We start from the raw sequence: 24,631 nt of genomic DNA on the forward strand, positions 1-24,631 counted from the left end.
CTGTTGGCCAAGCTGGTCAAAATTTTCCTTTGTATTTAGTAAAATCCCCTTCTTTTCCAAGTGAGGAAACAGACTGAGTGTATAGTGACTTAGCCGGGCCACATAATTGGATACTAGAGATAGTAGTCACAATCGTTGACATCTGCCATGTGGTCCTTACTGCAAACTTAGTTAATAATGAGGTCAGCTTTTTGTTATCCCACTTAACTAATAGGAGAAGCCAGCTCTGATTTCCGGTCCACTATCGTGCACTCTTTCTTGCCAAGCCGTCACATTTATTTAAAAAAAAAAAAATTCCCGCTTTCCTGCCTCGCCTGTGCGTTTCCTTAGTTGCCCTTTCGGGGCTTGTTCTGATGAGTGCTGCAGAAAAATGACGAAGTGGAAAACACAGAACATGAAATGAAAATTTAAAAGAGGAAATGGTGTCACAAAGAAAACGACGGCCACGGGACCCCGCGAAGCGCCGCAGGGGGCACAACAGTCCTGGGAGAAAGTTCAAGAGGAACTTCCCCGCGAACACGTCCTGCCGGCGGCAGGGAATACGCAGTTTTTATGTTATTGGACCTTCCCGAACCTTTCGAAGCTGCAGGAAGGCGAGGCGGGCGGTGAAGAGGAAGAAAAATCTCGCCTACCGAAGGGAAAGGCGGTGCCCGGCCGCGCCCACCCCGCTGGGTCACGTGACACGGTCAAGATGGCCGACGGGGAAGGCGGCTGCACTGCTGGGCGGGAGCTGGAGCCGGGGCTGGGGCCGGGGCCTGGGTCAGAGCTGGAGCCGGGAGAAGAGTTTGAGATCGTGGACCGAAGCCAGCTGCCCGGCCCGGGCGACCTGCGGAGCGCAACGAGGCCGCGGGCGGCGGAGGGCTGGTCGGCGCCCATCCTGACCCTGGCACGCAGGGCCACCGGGAACCTGTCGGCGAGCTGCGGGAGCGCGCTGCGCGCGGCCGCGGGGCTGGGCGGCGGGGACAGCGGGGACGGCACGGCGCGCGCAGGTAGGCTCGGGCCGGGTCTGTCCCGCGGCGGACCCGCGTGTCCCCGCTGGCCGCTGGCGCGGGCGCGGTGGGGGCCGGGCTGGGAGGGCGCCGGCCGGTCGGGGAGGTTACGCGAGCTGTTGGCCGGCGGACGGCGCCTGGCTGCGCGTAGGTCTCTACTCCGGCGGCCCAGCAGAGACCGCCCCCCGCGACCCCGCGTGCCTGAGCGCGCTCCCGCTCCCGCGCCTCTGCGCTTTCCCACTAACTAGGTGAAGGACGTGTGCGCGTCCGGGCTTCGAAACTCTGTAGTAACTCCACCCACGGCACGGAGCCAGCACGGTTCTGCTTTTCAGCCGCTCAGTGCGGGAGTGGAGCGCTGGCGGGTGTCGGGAGGGCGTGGGCCCTGCGCGCAGCGGACCAGCGGCGCCTCCGCTCACCCCTGCCTGTGAGATGGGGATTTTAAAGTCACCGGATGATCTCTGAAAGACTTTTCAGCCCTTGTAATGAATAAAGTGCCAGCATATCAGTGATAGTAAGATTTTAACTTAGCCCTCCAACGCCAGACATCCAGAGCTGTGCTATCCAATACAGCAGCACGCGTATGTTTGTGTGTGTTTTTCTTTTTTTGTTTTTATTTATTTTTTGAGACCGAGTCTTGCTCTGTCGCCCAGGCTGGAGTGCAGTGGTGTGATCTCGGCTCACTGCAACCCCTGCCTCCTGGGTTCAAGCTGTGCTCCCGCCTCAGCCTCCCAAGTAGCTGGGACTACAGGCGCCCACCACCATGCTCGGCGTGAGCCACCTCCCGGCCCCGTATTTTTGGTAGAAACGGGGTTTCACCACCTTGGCAAGGCTGGTCTTGAACTCCTGACTTCGTGATACACCTGCCTCGGCCTCCCAAAATGCTGGGACTACAGGCTTGAGCCACCGCCCGCAGCCGAATTCCTCAATTTCTAACTGAATCAAATTGAAATTGAGTACTTTTAAATTGAATTAAAAATTGAGTTCCTCGGCCGGGAGCGGTGGTTCACGCCTGTAATCCTAGCACTTTGGGAGGCCGAGGCGGGCGGATCACGAGGTGAAGAGATCGAGACCATCTTGGCCAACACGGTGAAACCCCGTCTCTACTAAAAATACAAAAAATTGGCTGGGCGAGGTGGCATGCACCTGTAGTCGCAGTTACTCAGGAGGCTGAGGCAGGAGAATCGCTTGAACCCGGGAGGCGGAGGTTGCAGTGAGCCGAGATCGCGCCACTGCACCTGCACTCCAGCCTGCGTGACAGAGCGAGACTCCGTCTCAAAAAAAAACAAAAACAAAAGTGAGTTCCTCGATTACAGCGGCCACGTTTTAAGTGCTCAGTAGCCTGTGTGTAGCCAGTGGCTACTGTATGAGAGAGCACAGCATAGAACATCGCCAACTTCATAGAAAATGGGGGGACAGAGCTGAGGAAAGGTGGTGGTGCCTTCCAAGGAGCATCATAGCACACCCTTAAGGCCTCCTGATTCCTCCCCATCCACTGGTACCTTTGCTGTAGACGCACTGACCCCAGGTAGTGAATTGTGAGATTTGCAGTGGTCAAGAATGATTAATAGGCCGGGCGCGGTGGCTCAAGCCTGTAATCCCAGCACTTTGGGAGGCCGAGACGGGCGGATCATGAGGTCGGGAGATCGAGACCATCCTGGCTAACAAGGTGAAACCCCATCTCTACTAAAAATACAAAAAATTAGCCGGGCGTGGTGGCAGGCGCCTGTAGCCCCAGCTACTCAGGAGGCTGAGGCAGGAGAATGGCGTGAACCCGGGAGCTGGAGCTTGCAGTGAGCTGAGATCGCGCCACTGCACTCCAGCCTGGGCCACAGAGCCAGACTCGGTCTCAAAAAAAAAAAAAAAAAAGAATGATTAATGAGTAAAGTTGAAAGGCTGACTGGTTTTGAGATCCTGGCAGTGGAAAGTAGTATTAGAGGGTGATGCGAGCCTGTGCAGCCCGGAAATCTACTTCCCTCTAGCTTGACACCTTTTCCGGAGATTTCCACACATCAGTGGATGCTGAATTGCATACTCATTGACAGTCAATACTGAAAGTCAAGGCATGGCATCCCCTGGAGGCCTCTTAGATATTTCGTGGCAGGAGTAAGCAAATAATAAATGTTAGTTCTTCCCTGATAGAATTTCTTTCCTTTTTTTTTTTTTGAGACGGAGTCTCGCTCTGTCGCCCAGGCTGGAGTGCAGTGGCGCGATCTCGGCTCACTGTAAGCTCCACCTCCCAGGTTCACGCCATTCTCCTGCCTCAGCCTCCCGAGTAGCTGGGACTACAGGCGCCCACCACTGCGCCCAGCTAATTTTTTTTGTATTTTAGTAGAGACGGGGTTTCACCGTGTTAGCCAGGATGGTCTCGATCTCCTGACCTCGTGATCCATCCGTCTCGGCCTCCCAAAGTGCTGGGATTACAGGCATAAGCCACCGCGCCCAGCCAGAATTTCTTTCCTTTAATGCAGAATCAAGGAAACAAAAAGATAAATGTGTCAGTACCTGGTACAGAATAGTAAGTGTTTGCTGAACAAATGCATATTTGAAAAATACCTGTTTTCCATCTATGGAAGTGATATAAACAATAGCCAACACTTATATTGTCCTTCAAAGGTGCCAGGCATTAGTCCTAAATCTGTACAAGTATTCATTTAGTCCTCACAACAACCCTATGAGATAGCAGGACTAGCTTCATGGGTGTACGGTCAATGCAGGCTTTGATCACTCCGGTGGAAAGGGCCAGGCACTCAGAAGTATCCCATGCTTGAAATTCTTAATTTTATCTTTGAATTTGTGTTTTTTAAATGAAGGCCAATGGGACAGGTTCTCAGCTGCCCTGGCCCCCTAGAGCTGCCCTGGGGCTTCTCCCTAGCCTCCCTGATCCCACTCTTGCCCAGGTAGCATCGGGATTGCACCCTTTGAATCTCAGGGCAGGGTGGCAGGTACCACAGCACATTAGGCAGGCAAGTGGGCAGGGCCTCTCACCCGTCCCGTCCCTGCAGGGGAGTTGCAATCCATTAGGGCTGTAGTAAGGGGGAGTCTGACTTCTGCGCTCTGCTCCAGGCCAGGAATTTTGCACTGAGCCTTGTAAATTATGCAGATGGCACAGGCTGATGAGTACCATTATTATCCCTGTTTTATAAAGAGGTAAACTGAATTAAAGAGAAGTAACTTCACCAACTGCAAAATGTCAATATATATACCCCATATGGATTTTTAAAAACTAGGCCAGGCATGGTGGCTCACGCCTGTAATCCTAGCATTTTGGGAGGCCAAGGCAGGTGGATCACCTGAGGTCAGGAGTTTGAGACCAACCTGGCCAACATGGTGAAACCCCATCTCCACTAAAAAAAAATACAAAAATTAGCCGGGCGTGGTGGTGCGCACCTGTGACCCCAGTTACTCAGGAAGCCGAGACAGGAGAATTGCTTGAACCTGGGAGGCGGAGTTTGCAGTGAGCCGAGACCATTCCACTGCAAGACTGTCTCAAAAAATAATAATAATTAACTCGATTTAAGGAAAGTATTAATAACTGCCACTCACTCCAGCAAAAATGGTGACCATGGTTTAAAAAGAGATGAAATCTGGGGAACTGCTGGGTAGAGCCATGTGGCTGGTCCTGAAGGTCACCAGGATTTGAAGCCATCAGGTAGGACAGGAGCAGAGGTGGGGAAAGGAAATGGGCCAAGGGCGGTATGCTCTGCAGTGACACAAGAAAAACAGGTTGGGAAAAAGACAGTGACACCACTTCAGCCAGGCCCAGGCCCAAGGCTGACTCATGGTCTCTTTCCCCACTGATCTGCCTACACAAGCACTGTGGACAGGCAGGACTTTCAGAGGGAGCAGTTTAGGAGCAGAGATTAAATGTGAGCAGCACTCGTGCTGGCTAATATTTTTTCAATGGTAGAAGCTAAAGGAAATGCTGCAGAATGTTTTGAATACTTGTTTTAAAATGTCCCGGTCAGGCACAGTATCTCACGCCTATAATACCAGCACTTTGGGAGGCCGAGGTGGGTGGATCACCTGAGGTCGGGAGTTTGAGACCACCCTGACCAACATGGAGAAACCCCATGTCTACTAAAAATACAAAATTAGCCAGGTGTGGTGGCGCATGCCTGTAATCCCAGCTACTCAGGAGGCTGAGGCAGGAGAATCTCTTGAACCCGGGAGGTGGAGGTTGCAGTGAGCCAAGATCGCGCCATTGCACTCCAGCCTGAGCAACAAGAGTGAAACTCCGTCTCAAAAACAAAAAAGGTTGTCCCATGTGGGGTCTGGTATGTGATTGCATTGTCCATAGGTGTCCTGTTTGGTTCTGGGGGATTTTTTTTTTAAGGTAATAAGTGAACATGATTTTTAAAAATCAAACCATACAAAAGCACGTTTGGACAGGCATGGTAGCTCATGCCTGTAATCCCAGCACTTTGGGAGGCCAAGGCGGGTGGATCACTTGAGGTCAGGAGTTCGAGACCAGCCTGGCCAACATGGTGAAACCCCGTCTCTACTAAAAATACAAAAATTAGATGGGCATGGTGGCACACACCTGTAATCCTAGCTACTCGAGAGACTGAGGCAGGAAAATTGCTTGAAACCCAGAGGCAGAAGTTGTAGTGAGCCAAGATCGCGCCATTGCGCTCCAGCCTGGGCAACAAGAGTGAAACTGTCTCAAAAAAAAAAAAAAAAGGGCAAATACTAAATCCTCCTTCCCAGAAATTTTCCCCAGTACTATTGTATCTTTGAGCTTTTCTGCACATCACACATGTGCTTTCCTCTCTCAACACTGGCTGTTTCCACACAAACAACAGGATGTACCCACAAGGAATACATCTTGCTTTTCAGAGAAATGCTTCCTAAAGGATGAGTAACAACCATGCGTGTTTTAAGAATTAACATGCTGGCGGGGTGCAGGTGGCTCACGCCTGTAATCCCAGTACTTTGAAAGGCCAATGAGAGAGGATTGCTTGAGCCCAGGCAAGCAATGGGCTTGTCACTTATTGCCAGTCAAGAGACTGGCCTAGCAATTTATTTAGCAATTCAGTAGGTGTAGAACTTCGTGATATTCTGTGTGTCATGTTGAACTATTATTAATGAAACTTAGAAATGTGAATGGTTTGACCAAGGTCATAAAGCCAGTACAACTGAGAGATGGAACCGCTAAAAGATCGTTCCAGGTTTAATTTTCCATGCCTCTAACTTGAGTACTAATGGGAACAGGTCACCCACAGTAGAGGATGCATGAGATGGCAAAACACTGCCAGCAGCACTTCCAGAGACAGCACCACTCAGCGCTGATTGCCTGGAACACTGGTCTTAACAGTTTTTGCTCATGTAACCCCCTAAGAAAACTGCCTTTTTTCTTCTTCTTCTTCTTCTTTTTTTTTTTTTTGAGCCAGAGTTTCACTCTTGTCACCCAGGCTGGAGTGCAATGGCGCGATCTCGGTTCACTGCAACCTCTGCCTCCCAGGTTCAAGCGATTTTTCTGCCTCAGCCTCCCAAGTAGCTGGGACTACAAGCATGCACCACCATGCCCAGATAATTTTTTGTATTTTTAGTAGAGACGGGGTTTCACCACATTGGCCAGGCTGGTCTCGAACTCCTGACCTCAAGTGACCTGCCCGCCTCAAGTGATATGCCCGCCTTGGCCTCCCAAAGTGCTGGGATTACAGGCATGAGACACTGCTCTCAGCTGAAAACTCCAACTTTTAAAATTAACGTATAAGATTCTTCATCATATTTCAAAGTTGCTCAGAATTCATTTTCTGGCATAGTGTAAATATTGACTTTTTAAAATAAAACTGTTACATTGTGTTTTGAAATGTATCAAGTGGTATGTAAATACCTTAATGAATTGATAATTACCACCATCCATCTTTAAAATAGGAAGTTATTTAATATTTGAAAATTTTACATTTTCCTTTTATTCATTGAACTTGAATTTCCATTCCACTTCTGCCATAGAATTAATGTAATAGATTTGTATGTTTTTAAAAGTGTTATTGGTCATCCTATAAGTCTCAGCAAAAAATATGTAAATAAGTTAAAGTTTAATAAATTTTTATTATGACTAAAGCTCTAAGTGTATAAAAAATTTTTTTCTGGAGTGAATTATCATTAAGTTTATTAGTAATGCTACATTGGTAACAGGAACATAAATACAATTTTTATAAAAAATTATACATAAGTTTTTCTTGAATTGCATTTTTTTTTTGAGACAGGGTCTCATTCTGTTGCCCAGCCTGGAATGCAGTAGTGCAATCTCGGCTCACTGCAAGCTACGCCTCCTGGGTTCAAGCGATTCTCCCACCTCAGCCTCCCCAGTAGCTGGGACTACAGGTGTGTGCCAGCACGCCCAGCTAATTTTTGTATTTTTAGTAGAGACGGGGTTTTTACCATGTTGGCCAGGCTGATCTCGAACTCCTGACCTTGTGATCCACCTGCCTCAGCCTCCCAAAGTGCTGGGATTACAGGCATGAGCCACCACGCCCAGCCAATGAATTGCATCTCTTAATGAGATGAATGGTGTTGGTTTTTGTTATTAGCATATATCTGTAGACAAATACATATGATTTACTGCTAAAGTGTGATAGAATTCAGCATCAGTTTTAGTCCTGTTTTTTGTTTGTTTGTTTTAGTAATGTTGGTCATCTCTGAACTCTTCCAAGTTATATGCCCCAAATCACACTGATCTAATGCCAAAAATTATTTTTTGTTCCCTTATTTTCATTCAAAGCAAATAACTGAAAATTACCTGACCTGCAGCCTAATCATATTAAGGAAATTTCTCAACTTTTGGGAGTTACCAAAAAAAAAATTTTACCAAGACTTATCAAGTGTGAGTCGAGCATGGTGGCTCACGCCTGTAATCCTAGCACTTTGGGAGGCTGAGGTGGGTGGATCGCCTGAGGTCAGGAGTTCAAGACCACCCTGGCCAACATAGTGAAACCCTGTCTCTACTAAAAATACAAAAAATTAGCCGGGCATGGTGGCGGGTGCCTGTAATCCTAGCTACTGGGGAGGCTGAGGCAGAAGAATCTCTTGAACCCAGGAGGTGGAGGTTGCAGTGAGCCAAGATCGCACCATTGCACTTCATCCTAGGCAACAAAAGCAAAAGTCCGTCTCAAAAAAAAAAAAAAAAAAAAAAAAAGACTTATCAAGGGATCATTTCACTTCTTATTCTTTCACTTAGGCACTTTGTTTAACCCAGAATACTCAGAATGGTTGCAGACATCTGAATATTGCTTATTTCATTCACCTTTGCCAATACAATCCTTTTTGACAAAAATACTTTTAGTTTATCATGTATTTCAAATCCATTTTCATCAAAAACTTAGCTGCAGTTTGGGCTCGTTTAATTTATGGAAAATGGCCATCAAGCTAATGGCACATCTTAGGGTTGTGGATAGCAACTGGTTGAACATAATTACATAGATTTGTGGGGAGAAAAATTTAACTTTCTAAATTCAGGATACCCAAGCAGAGGGTTAGAGACCACCCCTCTGCCCCAAGCCCAAGCTTAACTAAATACCATAAAGCAGTAAAAGATCAGTCTTCACGTTTTCGGTTACTTAATCATCAAGGGCGACTCCCCCTCCATTCGGTGTGTGGAACCTAGTGCACCCCAGGTCACTGTATCAAGAGGAAGACAGGTTATGGAGTGAGTTGGCCTTCTTTAGAGGGAGGAGAAAGAGTGCCTGTGAAACTTGAAAATCTGGAAATTGAGTTCCTTAAAACATCTGGGCATACCTAGCTTTGGCAAGACTGCTGTATATGTATTCCAATTTCAAGACCACTAGATTATAGAACTGGGCTTCGTGTCTTTAAGGATAGATCTTTACAAATTGCTTTTATGGTTATTGCTCTCTTCAGAGTTTCTCCCTTCTCTTGATGAAGTTTTACAACTTTTATTTCCTTTGCCAATCATCCATTAAAGTTTTAAAATTTATAAATAATACATAGGCTTCTCTCGAAGTATAAAAATAATTATACTGGCCTGACGCGGTGGCTCGCGCCTGTAATCTTAGCACTTTGGAACACCGAGGCGGGCGGATCACCTGAGGTTGGGAGTTCAAGACCAGCCTGACCGACATGAAGAAACCCCGTCTCTACTAAAAATACAAAATTAGCCGGGCGTAATCCCAGCTACTCGGGAGGCTGAAGCAAGAGAATCGCTTGAGTTCAGGAGGCGAAGGTTGCAGTGAGCCGAGATCGCGCCATTGCACTCCGGCTTGGGCAACAAGAGTGAAACTCCATCTCAAAAAAAAAAAAAAAAAAATTATACCGCGCCCAACCAAATGCTTTACTTAACCCACTTTTAACCCTCTCCATAACCAAGGTGAAATGCTTAGGCTGTTTCTTCTTGCCCGTGAGCTCTCCCCCTACCTTCTTGGGTTTTGCTGAGATAATTTTGAATTTTTAGTCCCAGGATGTCTCAATATTTATTTAAGACCTTTAGTACAAGTTCACGGCCATAATATTATCGTTCTTTTAGATTTAACTGCAGTTAACTATAAAAATATAGTACGTATAAATTTGCTCTTTAATTGTCCATATTAATCAATGCTGGTGAAATAAAACAGGTAAACAAAGGATTAATATCCAAAATATGCAGGTCAGTAACACTAAGGCAAGCAATTCACAGAAGAAATAGGAGACAATAAAGAGACGTTATTTAACCTCAGTAGTAATTGGACAACTGCAAACCAAAAACAATACGATCCCCCGCCCCCAATCCCATTGGTAAATATTTCGAGCGGGGTTTTCCTGCCAGGACTCTTACTTTGGGATCTAAACTTTTCGTTTCTAGGATACCAGCTTACTGGGTTTAAGAGAACGCTTGGCCTGCACATATAAATATCTGATGATAATTGCAGTCTTTATTATACCCTCAAAACAGTGCGACAAGGTAATGGGAGTTGAAATGGAATTCTCTGAATTCATTTGACTCCAAGGGAAGTGTGCGTAAAACCTAAAATTGTCCACTAGTAGCGGACGAAAGATTGGCAACAATTTGAGCCTGGAACTGGGGGGAAGATGCTTCCCTGCAGGCACCCGGCTGGCACTATCGGGCAAGAGAGAAGGCTGGAAAAGCTTTCCGGGCGGGGTGTGCATCCGCCCCCGTGCGGGCCAGAGGATGCAAAATGGCGCCCACTAGCTCCGTAGGCGTGGCCTTGAGCTGGACTCGCCCAATAGGAATGTCTGGGGGCGGGACGCTTTCCCAGCACGCCTTCTTAAGAGCTTGGGGCAGGGCTTCCTGTAGGTAGCGCCCTTCCATTGGTCGAAAACGGAACCGAGGTTGCGGGAGCAGCCAAACGCGGCGAGTCTTGCTAGAGCCGTCGCCGTAGCAACGCGCGGAGCCGCCTGGGAGAGGCCTCTGGAGCAGGAGGCCGAGTGGCTCTTCTGACCCGAGGCCCCGCTGTCCAGCTGGCGGGCTGTGGCCTCTAGGGATCAGGGACTACTTACCTGCGAAGCCCGGTTATCCGCCCGCCAGCACGTCCGTTCCCTAAGCAGACTGCCTGGCCTCTTGTCGGACCCGTCTTCTCACCGTGGCCCGGAGTCTGACCTGCCCACACTCAGTCCACTAACGAAGCTATCCCTGCGCCTGCCCCACAGCGTCTAAGTGCCAGATGATGGAGGAGCGTGCCAACCTGATGCACATGATGAAACTCAGCATCAAGGTCTTGCTGCAGTCGGCTCTGAGCCTGGGCCGCAGCCTGGATGCGGAGCATGCGCCCTTGCAGCAGTTCTTTGTGGTGATGGAGCACTGCCTCAAACACGGGCTGAAAGGTGAGCCTGAGGGGGCGTTTGGGAGCGTGGAAGTTCGGGCTGGGTGTTTGCTCGGCATTTTCTCATCAGTGCCAGACATCCTTCTAGGTGCTGAAATGCCAGCAGTGGACAGAGCAGACAAGGCTCCTGTCCTCAGAAGCGACGTTCTAGAGCAGCGCTGGACAATAGAAATATCATGAAAGCTACATAGGCAGTTTTAAATTTTCTAATAGCCAGGTTTCTTTAATAGTGTTAGATGAGGCCGGGCGCCGTGGCTCACGCCTGTAATCCCAGCACTTTGGGAGGCCGAGGCGGGCGGATCACGAGGTCAGGAGATGGAGACCAGCCTGGCCAACATGGTGAAACCCCGTCTCTACTAAAAATACAAAAAATTAGCCTGGTGTTGTGGTGGGCACCTGTAATCCCAGCTACTCAGGAGGCTGAGGCAGAGAATTGCTTGAACCCGGGAGGCAGAGGCTGTAGTGAGCTGGGATCGCCCACTGCACTCTAGCCTGGGCGATAGTCTAGCAAGACTCCATCTCAAAAAAAAAAAGGATTAAGCAGTGAAGTTTAGCAGCTTTCACTTTCACTTGGCTTTTGGGGGAGAGGCTGTGGGTCCCTGAAGAAATTTTGCAACCCGTTCTTATGAATAACACTTTTGTTTTTCCTTTTAGTTAAGAAGAGTTTTATTGGCCAAAATAAATCTTTCTTCGGTCCTTTGGAGCTGGTGGAGAAACTTTGTCCAGAAGCGTCAGATATAGCGACTAGTGTCAGAAATCTTCCAGAATTAAAGTGAGTGAGAAGTAGTTATGCCGATTTGATGATTTTAAAAACTCCCTCGTATTTACTCATTTCTCAATTCCTTGCTGATGAAGCCCTTTCTAATTGGAAAGAGCTCTGCTGCTCATTATCCACATGATCTCGAGCAGGATTTGACTCTCTCTGAGCCTCAGTTTCCTTTTCTTTAAAATGGGGACAGTGATTCCTGCTTGCCACACAAGCCAAATAGGTTGAAAAGGTGTTGTCAACCAAAGGGCACTCAGGAGGAAAAGGAACTACTGATACACTCCTGGAATCACTGCTTCAGATACAGGTGGGCAGTTTTCTGAATAATACATTTTGGACCAGATTGTAGACTCCAGGCCAAGGGACATTTGTAATTTGTTAGAGTGGGACTAACAAATTACTTGCCATGTCTGGATTTGTCCTTGGGATCGCTATGCTTAGGCTCAAAATCAAAAACAGGCCAGAACACAAATAAGTCATCTTCATGGAATGTGGCATCTAGAAAGGGTCTTAGGGATCCTTGAGCCAATGCAAAAGAGCCCTCTGCACAGTTTCCCAGACGGGACTGGACTGTTCAGCGTTTATTTGACCCTTCTCCTAGGGAGCCAGCCTATTCCATTTTCAGAGAATAGTAAGAGTCACTGCCCTCAGGGCCTGCTCTGTGACAGGCATTGTGCTGAGAACATTCCTTTTCATTATCTCATTTAATCCTCCACAGCTGTCCTCTAGGATAGCTGTTAGTGTCCTCGTCTACAAGTGTGGGAACTGATTAGAGTGGTTAAGTAACTTGCCTGAGGCGCCTCAGCAGGTGAGTGATGGAGGGGGAAGAAGACAGGGCCCTGAAACCCTCTAAATCCCATAAAACTCCATTGCTGCCTTTTGCACCTGCCAACCTTTCAAATGTTTATTTGATGACTTTTTTTTTTTTTTTTTTTTTTTTTTTGAGGAGTCTCACTCTTGCCCCGGCTGGAGTTGCAGTGGCGCAATCTCAGCTCACTGCAACCTCCGCTTCCTAGGTTCAAGCGATTCTCATGCCTCAGCCTCCTGAGTAGCTGGGACTACAGGTGCGTGCCACCACAACCGGCTAATTTTTGTACTTTTTGTAGAGACGGGATTTCGCCATGTTAGCCAGGCTAGTCTCAAACTCCTGACCACAGGTAATCCACCCACCTTGGTCTCCCAAAGTGCTGGGATTACAGGTGTGAGCCATCACGCTTGGCCTTAATGACCTTTTTCATGAGCCTCTCAAGTCTACTGCCATGCTTCTTCAGTTGTTCTTCATATGGTACAATTTCTCATACCCTTCCTGCCCAGCTTGCTCACTCTCTCAAGAGTAAAGCACCTACACAGACAGTGTCCTGATGGTTTCTTTTTTTTTTTTTTTGGAGATAGAGTTTCGCTCTTGTTGCCCAGGCTGGAGTGCAGTGGTGCAATCTCAGCTCACTGCTACCTCCGCCCCCTGGGTTCAAGCGATTCTACTGCCTCCGCCTCCCAAGTAGCTTAGGTTACAGGTTCCTGCCACCAGGCCGAGCTAATTTTTGTATTTTTAGTAGAGATGGGGTTTCACCATGTTGGCCAGGCTGGTCTCCAGCACCTGACCTCAGGTGATCCATCTGCCTCAGCCTCCCAAAGTGCTGGGATTACAGGCGTGAATCACTGTGCCCGGCTTTTGTTTTGTTTTGTTTTTAGACAGAGTCTCTCTGTCACCCAGGCTGGAGCGCAGTGGTGGTGCGGTCTCTTAGCTCCCTGTAACCTTCACCTCCCAGGCTCAAGTGATCCTGCCACCTTGGCCTCCCAAATAGCTGGAACTCTAGGCTGAGGCAGGAGAATGGCCTGAACCCAGGAGGCGGAGGTTGCAGTGAGCAGAGATCACACCACTGCACTCTTGCCTGGATGACAGAGTGAGACTCTATCTCAAAAAAAAAAATCATCTGCACTTTGACCCAGCAATTCCACTTACGTGCATTTTATCCTACGCATGTAACACATGAAAATGACACGTGTACAGAATAATCTATTGCAGTCGTTATTTCTAACAGGAGATTAGAACCACCCTAGTTTTTTTTAACCCAGCTAAATAAATTATGGTGCTGTCCAACAGCGACACACTAAAGCTGCAGAAAAAGTGAAGTCCTCTGTGTACTGATATGGAAAGATTTTCTTTTTTTTTTTTTTTTTTTGAGACGGAGTCTTGCTCTGTCGTCCAGGCTGGGGTGCAGTGGCCGGATCTCAGCTCACTGCAAGCTCCGCCTCCCAGGTTTACGCCATTCTCCTACCTCAGCCTCCCGTGTAGCTGGGACTACAGGCGCCCGCCAACCCGCCCGGCTAGTTTTTTTGCATTTTTTAGTAGAGACGGGGTTTCACCGTGTTCGCCAGGATGGTCTCGATCTCCTGACCTTGTGATCCGCCCGTCTCGGCCTCCCAAAGTGCTGGGATTACAGGCTTGAGCCACCGCGCCCGGCAAGATTTTCAAGATGACAGATACTCAGCAAAATAAGTAGGTTGAGAACTGCATGTAAAACGTTAAATGTTTTTGTAAAAAGGGAGAGAATATATTTGGTACTAGTTTTCATGTGTAGAGACATGTTTTGGAAATGAACTTAAAGGACACTATATTAATGTATAGGGAAGGCGGGTGGGGAGGTGGAGGACAAGGAGACAAGTATATGCCTTTTAATACTTTCTAGGTTTCTTTTTTTTTTTTTTTTTTTTTTTGAGACAGAGTCTCACTCTATCTGCCAGGCTGGAGTGCAGTGGTACAGTCTTGGCCCACTGCAGCCTTTACCTCCCGGGTTCAAGTGATTCTCGTGCCTCAGCTTCCTGAGTAGCTGGGATTACAGGCATGAGCCACCACCCCCAGCTATGTTTTGCATTTTTTGTTGAGATGGACTTTTACCATATTGGCCAGGCTAGTCTCAAACTCTTGACCTCAGGTGATCCACCTCCCTCGGCCTCCCAAAGTGCTGGGATTACAGGCGTGAGCCACCGCACCTGGCCTACAATATCATTTTTTAAATGGCCAAGTCGTATTCTGTTGTATATCTAATTTTGTTTAACCCCCCTTGTGGCTGTCTTCAAATTCTTGTTACCACAAACCGTGATAATGATGTGGTGACCGCCCCGAAACATACATCTTTGTGTCCATCTTCAGTTATTTCTCTAGGATGTATTACTAAATGTAGAATTTTGGTAACCTGTTGTCATCAAATTGCCACTAGAAAGTTGTACAGTTGACCAGGCACAGTGACTCACGCCTGTAATCCCAACACTTTGAGAGGCTGAGGCGGGAAGAATGCTTGAGCCCAGGAGTTTGAAACCAGCCTGGACAACATGGCAAAACCCCATCTCTACAAAAAAAAAAAAAAAAAAAAAACATTAGTTGGGTGTGGTAGCACGTGTCTCAGCTACTCAGAGGCTTGACACAGGATTATCACTTGAGCCTGGGAGTTCCAGGCTGCAGGGAGCCATGATCATGCCATTGCTCAGCAGCATGGACGACTGAGCAAGACCCTATCTCCAAAAAAAAAAGGAAGTTGTAAAGTTTACAGTCTCACCAAGCAGCACTTGAGAAGCCTTTATTCTTTTAATGTTTAATGCAGGCCTGTTCTTTCTTTCTTTTCTTTTTTTTTCCTCTTCTTTCTTTTCTGCTTCTCTGGAGATAATGCTAGAATACAGAAAAATTACACCTTCAAGACTGGGGCTGGGCACAGTGCCTCATGCCTGTAATCCCAGCACTTTGGGAGGCCAAGGTGGGCGGATCACTTGAGGTCAGGCGTTCGAGACTAGCCTGGCCAACATGGTAGATGGTAGAAACCCCATCTCTACTAAAAATACAAGAATTAGCTGGGCGTGGTGGCAGGTGCCTGTAATCCTAGCTACTTGGGAGGCTAAGGCAGGAGAATTGCTTGATCCCTTGAGGTAGAGGATGCAATGAGCTGAGATCACAATGGTGAGCCAGGATTGTGCCACTGCACTCCAACCTGGGTGACAGAGTGAGACTCCATCTCGAAAAAAAAAAAAAAAAAATTGGTTCCACAACATTGTGAATGTACTTAACACTACTTAACTGTAAGATTAAAAATGGTTAAGATGGTAAATTTTATGTTCTGTGTATTTTACCACAATAATAAAACATAAAATTGTACCTTTAAGGCCAGGTGCAGTGGCTCATGCCTGTAATCCCAGCACTTTGGGAGGCCAAGGCAGTCTGATCACTTAAGGCCAGGAATTTGAGACCAGCCTGGCTAACATGACAAAGCCCTGTCTCTACTGAAAACACAAAAATTAGCCAGGCGTGGTGACACGTGCCTTAATCCCAGCTGCTCGGGAGGCTGAGCCACGAGAATTGCTTGAACCCAAGAGGTGGAGGTTGCAGTGAGCTAAGATTGCACCACTGCACTCCAGCCTGGGCGACAGAGCAAGACTATCTCAGAAAAAAAAAAATTGTACCTTTGAGCTAACCCCTTGGAGATTTTACAAGCTTTAGCACTTTAGCAAGCACTAAGTTCTCTATTAGTCTTTTGAAAGAATGTTTATCTATTACACAAATCTAACCTGATATTTTCCTGTGATATTTTATGACTATAAGCAAAGCATTATCTAACTGTATTTGTAATAGTACTCAAAGGTGTGTGGTGAGCCATTTTCGATGCCTGCCCAGGCCACGTGCCTCCCTCCCCAACCCCAAACAGCCATTTGTAGAGTGTCCTCTGCATTTATAAGAGTGTGTTTCCTGTGTATCTCCCTAGGTAATTCAGGTTTCTTTTCTGTGTTTGTTGTTGTGATGTCACAATAGTTTGATGCTCTGTTTGAATTCTAGGACAGCTGTGGGAAGAGGCCGAGCTTGGCTTTATCTTGCACTCATGCAAAAGAAACTGGCAGATTATCTGAAAGTGCTTATAGACAATAAACATCTCTTAAGGTATTTCATCAACTAGGTTTGCTTATCTTTTGCTTGGTAAATAATTAGAACATAGGCCGGGTGTGGTGGCTCATGCCTGTAATCCCAGCACTTTGGGAGGCCAAGGCAGGTGGATTGCTTGAGTTCCAGAGTTTAAGACCACCATGGCCAACATGGTGAAATCCCTCTACTAAAAATAAAATTAGCCAGACATGGTGGCGGGTGCCTGTAACCCCAGCTACTCAGAAGGCTGAGGCAGGAGAATCGCTTGAACCCAGGAGGCGGAGGTTGCAGACAGCCAACATTGCGCCACTGCACTCCAGCCTGGACGACAGAGGAAGATTCCATCTAAAAATAAATAATAATAGGCCGAGCGCAGTGGATCACGCCTGTAAACCCAGCACTTTGGGAAGCCGAGGTGGGCAGATCACAAGGTCAGGAGTTCAAGACCAGCCTGGCCAACATGGTGAAACTATGTCTCTACTAAAAATACAAAAATTAGCTGGGCATAGTGATGCATGCCTATAATCCCAGCTACTCAGGAGGCTGAGGCAGGAGAATCACATGAACCTGGGAGGCGGAATTTGCAGTGAGCCAAGATTGCGCCATTGCACTCCAGCCTGGGTGACAGAGTGAGATTCCTCCTCAAAAAAATAATGATTAGAACATAGTTCTGTAGATCATTTTGAATTAAAATAAGTGTATCAGCCAAGCGTGGTGGCTCATGCCTGTAATCCCAACACTTTGGGAGGCCAAGGCAGGCTGATCACTTGAGGTCAGAAGTTCAAAAACAACCTGGATAACATGGTAAAACCCCATCTCTGCTAAAAATCCGAAATTAGCTGGGCATGGTGGCATATGCCTATAATCCCAGCTACTCGGGAGGCTGAGGCAGGAGGATTGCTTGAACCCAGGAAGCAGAGGTTGCAGTGAGCCAATATCACACCACTGTACCTCCAGCCTGGGCAACAGAGCGAGACTCTGTCTCAAAATAAAAAAATAAAATAAGTATACAATATTTATGGAAATTTACGACTGGTTCATTTTTGATATTTATAACTAAGCAAACATCATTATAAAAGGAATTTTCTCTAGACTATGGTGATTTATGAGGGAGGACTCTTTCCAGAGTTAAAGCTCTCTTGTAATTGAGAAACATATTTTACAGCATAGCCTATAAAACCCAAGCTTTTCAGTGTTTTCAAGGCATGGCTCATTATTGAACTTAGCTTTACACGACAAATACTGATTTACAGTATTTCACGTACTCTGAGTACAGTTACACTGAGTAAGTTTGAGTTACAGATTTTGTTGTAATGAACTAATTCTTTTTCAATTTTTTTATAATCGATACAAAATTATACATATTTGTGGGATACCGTGTGCATGTATACACTACATAATGATCAAATCAGGGTGATTACCATATTCCTCACTTTACTAATGAACTAATTCTTAAGAGAAAAGTTCCTACGCACACACACAGTGGCCTGGATGCCACTGGATTTGGTACCTGAGCAAGTCATTGCTGACCAGAGCAGTATCAGGCAGGGGCTGGACCCCCCCTCGCAAATGGTCACGATGACTGGTCAACAAGGAAGTAAAGCAGCACGTGTTCCTCCGTGGGACACAAGAAGGAGGAGTGTTATGCTTGGATGTGGGATCCCATTTCCTGTTTATATGGGCATAAGTGGAGATGTAGTTCATATCAACACAGACGAGGAGCCAGTGGAGACACAGGAGGGGAGAGTGACAGGAGTCAAGAGGAGATGAGGAGAACCGGGGTCCAGGGTCTGCATGGAGCAGTTTACTTTAGACAGGAGGACGGGCAAGCCCATTCTAAGCCACAGGAAGAGAAGAGAGGACGGGAGAAAAAGCAGCCGTTGAAGCAGTGAAGGGAAATGAAAGGGAGGGAGGAAATCCACAGCAGTATCTTCTGGCTCCAGGGCACAGTTGAAAAGGCAGTTCAGGGTGGGGAAGGAGTGGGGATGGTCAAGCTGTTTCTGAGCATCCCGCTGTCCTGTCCATCTCTTGTAGCGAGTTCTATGAGCCTGAGGCTTTAATGATGGAGGAAGAAGGGATGGTGATTGTCGGTCTGCTGGTGGGACTCAATGTTCTCGATGCCAATCTCTGCTTAAAAGGAGAAGACTTGGATTCTCAGGTAAAATGGAATTTTGGCTCTAGACAGAACACTTTCATTAGCCCAGGGACTTTATGTAGGATCTGCAGGCAGGTACTGAACCCAAAGAAGGGCAGATGGCAAAGAGCCCGCTGGTAGAGGACCAGCCAGGGGCAGGTGGGGAAGCAGCGGGGAAGGTCTCGGAAGGGTGAAGAAGTTGCATAGCCAGAGGTACACTTGGAAAGCTTGGCAGGTGTGGCAACAGGCAGACAGCTCTCCGTGGCTGAAGCAGAGGATGCTCCATGGCTGAGGTGGAAGTGGAGGCTAGGCCTGGTTGTGAGGCCATGGGTGCTGTGCTGAAGGGTGTAGCTGGAGCGCAGTGGCGCGATCTCAGCTCACTGCAAGCTCCACCTCCCGGGTTGGCGCCATTCTCCTGCTTCAGCCTCACAAGTAGCTGGGACTACAGGCGCCCGCCACCACGCCTGACTAATTTATTTTGTTTTGTTGTTGTTGTTGTTGTTTGTTTTGTTTGTTTTTTTTTAGTAGAGATGGCATTTCACCGTGTTAGCCAGGATGGTCTCAATCTCCTGACCTTGTGATCTGCCCGCCTCGGCCTCCCAAAGTGCTGGGATTACAGGCGTGAGCCACTGCGCCCGGCCTGAAGGGTGTAGCTTTTATCCCCCTTTATCCTGAGCTGTGGGAAGCTGTTGGAGGTTTTTAAGAAGTACACTGAAATGATCATGCCTGGGTTTGAGAAAGCTCAATCTAGCAGCCACTCAGGTTATGAGTTAGAAGTGGCCAGGAATAGATACAGCAAAAGACTTGAGGTCGGGCGCGGTGGCTCACACCTGTAATCCCAGCACTTTTGGGAGGCCAAGGCGGTTGGATGACGAGGTCAGGAGATCGAGACCATCCTGGCTAATCCGGTGAAACCCCGTCTCTACTAAAAAATACAAAAAACTAGCCGGGTGTGGTGGCGGGCACCTGTATTCCTGGCTACTCGGGAGGCTGAGGCAGGAGAATGGCGTGAACCCTGGAGGTGGAGCTTGCAGTGAGCCGAGATCACACCACTGCACTCCAGCCTGGGCGACAGAGCGAGACTCTCTCAAAAAAAAAAGCCTTGAGTCTAGTCTGGAAGTCCCGCAAGGCTGGATGGGGAGTAGGAAGATAGTCAGGAGAGATTCGGGAAGTCAGGTTGATAAAGTGGCACTAATGAGAGTAACCAGTAAGGTGTGGAGTGCTCGGTGGGAAGGACAGCCCTCTTATGGGCTTTCTTCCTGCGTGGGAGCTGGTAACCAGAGCCAGGGCCTAAACTCCTGGTGGCAGGGACCGTAAATGTGTGAGGGGGAATAGGCACCCTAACCCATTCCTCACTTCCACCCCCTCTTCAGGGCATCTGCAGCTGTGGCTGGGCCACTGCCAAGAAAAAAAGATTATTTTACACTGTCTGGCAAAATTCCCAGCCTTTCTCCTGTGTTGTGTTTGATGAACCTAAAGATTCCCTGATCCCTCCATGTGCAGGTCAATGTTTTTTTGTAACCTCTCCTCCCTTTAAAAAAAAAAAAAAAAGTTTGATTGTCTTTGCATGTTGAAAAATATCTTTTTTTGAATTCAGAGAAGTAGTTTTGAAAAGACACTAAACGTCACACATATTCTCATTACTCTGAGACAGATAATTCAGGGTTACGTTGTGGTGTACATCCTTCCAGCACATGAATAAAGGTGTGTGCATGCATGTGTGTGTGTATATGTTTGTGTATTTTAGAGTGAGATGTTTGGAGGGTTTCTTTTTTTGTGAAACCAAACTATGATTATTTTAAGCACATCATTTTGTAATTTTTTAAAATGTAACAATATGTTCTACACAGTTCTCAATAACAAGAGATATAAACCATTTTAAATGACTATGTAGTGTTTCATTTTTTAATGTACCATTATGTAACCAGTACCTTATTAATTTAGATCGTTTCCATATTGTGACAGTATTATTGCTGGGCACATGGCTCACGCCTGTAATTCCAACGCTTCGGGAGGCCAAGGTAGGAGGATCACTGGAGCCCAGGAATTTGAGACCAGCCCAGACAACATAGTGAGACCTTGTCTCTACTAAAAATAAAAAAAATTAGCCAGGCATGGTGGTGTGCTGCCTGTCATCCCAGCTACTCTGGAGACTGAGGCAGGAGGATTGCTTGAGCCTGGGAGATCAAGGCTGCAGTGAGCTATAATCATGCCACTACAATGCACTCCAGTCTGGGCAACAGAGCCAGACTCGGTCTGGGAAAAAAAAAAAAACCACCGATATTATAGACATCCTTAAAGTTCTCTGTACTCTTGTCCATATATTTCCTTAGCATAAATTTGGGGTGGTTGTGTCAAAGTATACAGCCTACATTTTGCTAGATAATGTAAAACCAGCCTCCAGAAAGGTCTTCATTATATACACCCACCAGCAGCGTGGGAGAACCCATTTCCTCCTGACACTGGATGTGGTAAACATTCTTGGTCTTTTTCAGTCTCATGGACAAAACAACTCATCATCTCGAATTTACAAGTATTTTTGTGTTTTATTTGCCATTGGGGGTTTAGCATTTGTGATCATCTTTTCATACTTGGTCCATTTTTGAGTTTTCTTTCTCTGCTTCTTTATTAACGACTAAGCACATTGACCTTTCTTCAGAATTATTTGTTATAATTTTTTTTTTCTGGTTTCTCAGGGGTGGTGTGCCCTGTACATTTTTTATTTTTAATTTTTGGCAACCAGATTTAGCAGGTGTTTCCTTTATACCTTCTAAGGTATTGTACTGTGAAGGTCCTTCCCTATCTAAAGATTACCCTAACTTTTAAAATCAAATGTGGGGCGCCGGAACGCGGGTCCACGCGTGTGTTTGTCCGTCTGTCCAGCCTTTACCCCCACAGCTTTCAGTCATGGCCTCCGGTCAGTCGCAGCTCGGAGAGCCAGCCCCTGACTTCAAGGCCACTGCCCTGGTGGATGGCGCCTTCCAGGAGGTGAAGCTGTGGGCTACGAAGGGAAGTACGTCGTCCTCTTTTTGTACCCTCTGGACTTCACTTTTCTATGGCCCACAGAGAACATCGCTTTCAGTGACCTTGCCGAGGATTTCCACAAGCTGGGCTGCGAAGTGCTGGGTGTCTCGGTGGACTGAGTTCACCCACCTGAGTTGGATCAACAGCCCCCAGAAGTAGGGAGCCCTGGGCCCCCACGCATCTCCCACCTGCTGACATGATGGGAAGCTTGTCTGAGGATTACGGTGTGCTGAAAACCCATGAGGGTGTTCCTACCCTGCCTCTTCATCATCGATGGCAAGGGTGACCTTTGCCAGATAACTGCTACTGATTTGCCTGTGGGGTGCTCCATGGATGAGGCTCTGCGGCGGGTCCCGGCCTTCCAGTACGTGATGGAACACGGGGAAGTTTGTCCCACTGGCTGGAAGCCTGGTGGCAACAGTTAAGCCCAATGTGGATGACAGGGAATACTTCCTCAGTATTCCTTGAATGCTGGAACTAGGCTGGCCAATGGATAGTGAGCTTGTACTCCTACCTGGGTACCCTGTGCTGACCCAGAAAAGGCCAGACCTGCCCCTCCAGTCTCCACAGTCTGGGACCCTGGAGGGCTAGGCCAAGGCCTTCTGCTTCCACCTGGGTAATTTTTTACACACTTTATGTGTAAAAAATATGTAAATTTTACACATTTTTGCCATTTGTTTTGGCATAGTGTGAAGTAGGAATCTAAATTTCTTTTATAAATAGTTAACCAGTTTTCGCAATATCATCATGTAATGTATTTTTTCTACTAATTTGAAATTCCACTTTTATCATGTGTGAAATATCCATAATATGCATTCGTTTATTTCTGGACTCTTCTGTTGGAAATCTGAATCTCTGTTCCTATGCCAGTGGCACATTACTTTAATGACTGGAGCCACATAGTATATTCTAGACTCTGGTAGTTAAGTACCTGCCTACTCTACTGTAGTTTTGTTTCAAATATTTCTGGGCCGTCCATTCTGCCAGATGAACTTGAACATTTTGTCAAATTCCAGAATAAAAACTCCATTGAGATTTTAATTAATTAATAGACACGGTGAGCATTCTAGTCTAGTGCTATCTTGAATGACAGTGCCTATAGTGTGTTACCATAACGTATACATGTTTGCTGCCGATGTCTGAGGGATGCTATGTCTCACGTTTAGAGAGTGGTATTCCACTCCAGTTTACTTTGTGTTTTGTTGTTGTTGTTTTGTTTTTTCTTTTCTTCGAGATGGAGTCTCACTCTGTTGCCCAGGTTGGAGTGCAATGGCGTAATCTCCACTCACTGCAACCTCTGCCTCCCGCGTTCAAGTGATTCTCCTGCCTCAGCCTCCCGAGTAGCTGGGATTACAGGCGCCTGTCAACACACCCAGCTAATTTTTCATATTTTTAGTAGAGATGGAGTTTCACTGTGTTGGCCAGGCTGGTCTTGAACTCCTGACCTCGTGATCTGCCCACTTCAGCCTCCCAAAGTGCTGGGATTACAGGTATGAGCCACCGTGCCCAGCCTACTTTGTGTTTTTGTTGGAGATGAATGTTGAATGTGGTCAAATACTTTTTTTGGATCTATCAACATGTCATACCTGTTTTTAACCCATAAGTATAATTGAATTAATCCATAGGTTTCTTATTGAATACTATCCCTGAATTTCTAAAATAATCCCTACTTGATCATTGTAAACCCCTGAATTTCATATATTTACTGTTTGGAATTTTTGTGTCTCTGCTTGTAAGTGAAACTTCTGAATTTTCTATACTGCCTTTGCCACCTTTCAGTGTCAGAATTATATTAGTCTCATAAACTAGAAGGCTGGGTGCAGTGGCTCACACCTATAATCCCAGCACTTTGGGAGGCTGAAGTGGGCAGATCACAAGGTCAGGAGGTCGAGACCACCCTGACCAACATGGTGAAACCCCATCTCTACCAAAGATACAAAAATTAGCTGGGCATGGTGGTGTGTACCTGTAATCCCGGCTACCCAGGAGGCTGAGGCAGAAGAATCGCTGGAACCTGGGAGGCAGAGGCTGCAGTGAGCTGAGATCGCACCATTGCGCTCCACTCTGGGCAACAGAGCAAAACTCCGTCTCAAAAAAAAAAAAAAACATAAAACTAAAATAAACCTGAAAATAGCCTTCCTTTTCTTGTTTTCTACCACAGTTGATTAGATCAGGAATTATTTTTTCTGTGCAGGCTTGCTAGAACTTACTGGTGTGAGCACTTCACCCTTATGCCTTTTTTGGTCTTTGTTCTTTGATCACTTTAACTTTTAGCATAGTTTTGATCAATTTATGGGTTTCCTAAGTCTTCAATTTTTAAAGTCATTTATAATTTTTTTAGAAACCATTTCATTCAGATCTATTAAGCTAGAGTTGTATGAAAGTATTCTCTTACAGCTTTTGAAAAATCTCACTGTTCTCATTTATAATGTGTATTCTAAATATTGATCACACTTAGTAGAAATTAGTCTACTTGGTTGAACTTTGACAAACCAGCTCTCTTATTTATCAATTCTACTTTGGGAGTAGGGCTTTATTTGCTTTCTAATCTATTAATTTTTGCTTTGGGTATTAATTCTCATCTTTCTGTTGGTTTTTTTCCGGCTGCATTTTTTTATTTATTTTTTATTATAAAAGAAATACTTGCTTGTTGAAAAAAGTTAGGCAATGCCAAAGTACATAATGTGAAAAGAGATGTTGAACCTCCTCATCCAATCCCCCGTCCCAGCCCCAGTTCTTCTCCCTTTCCCACAGGTAATGGTAAAGATTCTGGGGGAAATTTTTCTAGAAGCTTTTCTACTTTTTCTATACATTTATGTTCACATAGGTTTTGTTTTAAATTAAATCTTTTCTGATCTTCTATTACTGTGTAACAAGTCAGCAACAGCACTTCAGCCGTCACAATCGCTGTATCTTCCACAGTTGGGGGTGGACTGGGTTCAGCTGGTTGGTTCTTGTTCAAGAGCGCACGTGATTACAGTCAGCCGGTAGCTGGGGCTGGAATCACCTGAAGGCTCGCTCTCACCTGAAGGCTCT

General features: G+C 46.6%; 1 protein-coding gene across 16 annotated transcripts in view; it reads left to right on the plus strand.

Annotated features, from left to right (window-relative positions):
* Positions 1 to 679: 679 nt before the first annotated feature.
* Positions 680 to 24,631, plus strand: part of RUFY1 (RUN and FYVE domain containing 1) — a 65,920-nt gene continuing 41,968 nt past the window's right edge. For 8 of the 16 annotated variants that reach the window (XR_012414467.1, XR_012414466.1, XM_045395053.2 and 5 more), the window contains exons 1-5: positions 680 to 989; positions 10,596 to 10,769; positions 11,423 to 11,540; positions 16,354 to 16,455; positions 18,472 to 18,595. Coding sequence is in view for 10 of the 16 variants with exons in the window: in XM_045395053.2 (XP_045250988.2) it covers positions 692 to 989; positions 10,596 to 10,769; positions 11,423 to 11,540; positions 16,354 to 16,455; positions 18,472 to 18,595 (816 nt within the window). In the remaining 6 variants the exon portion in view is untranslated. Of the gene's footprint in view, positions 990 to 10,301; positions 10,770 to 11,422; positions 11,541 to 16,353; positions 16,456 to 18,471; positions 18,596 to 21,469; positions 22,638 to 24,631 lie in introns of those variants that run through there. The other 8 variants (XM_045395055.2, XM_065547144.1, XM_073994979.1 and 5 more) reach the window with 6 other exon arrangements.

The sequence above is a fragment of the Macaca fascicularis genome, chromosome 6 (assembly GCF_037993035.2).
Source record: "Macaca fascicularis isolate 582-1 chromosome 6, T2T-MFA8v1.1".
Lineage (NCBI taxonomy): Eukaryota > Metazoa > Chordata > Mammalia > Primates > Cercopithecidae > Macaca > Macaca fascicularis.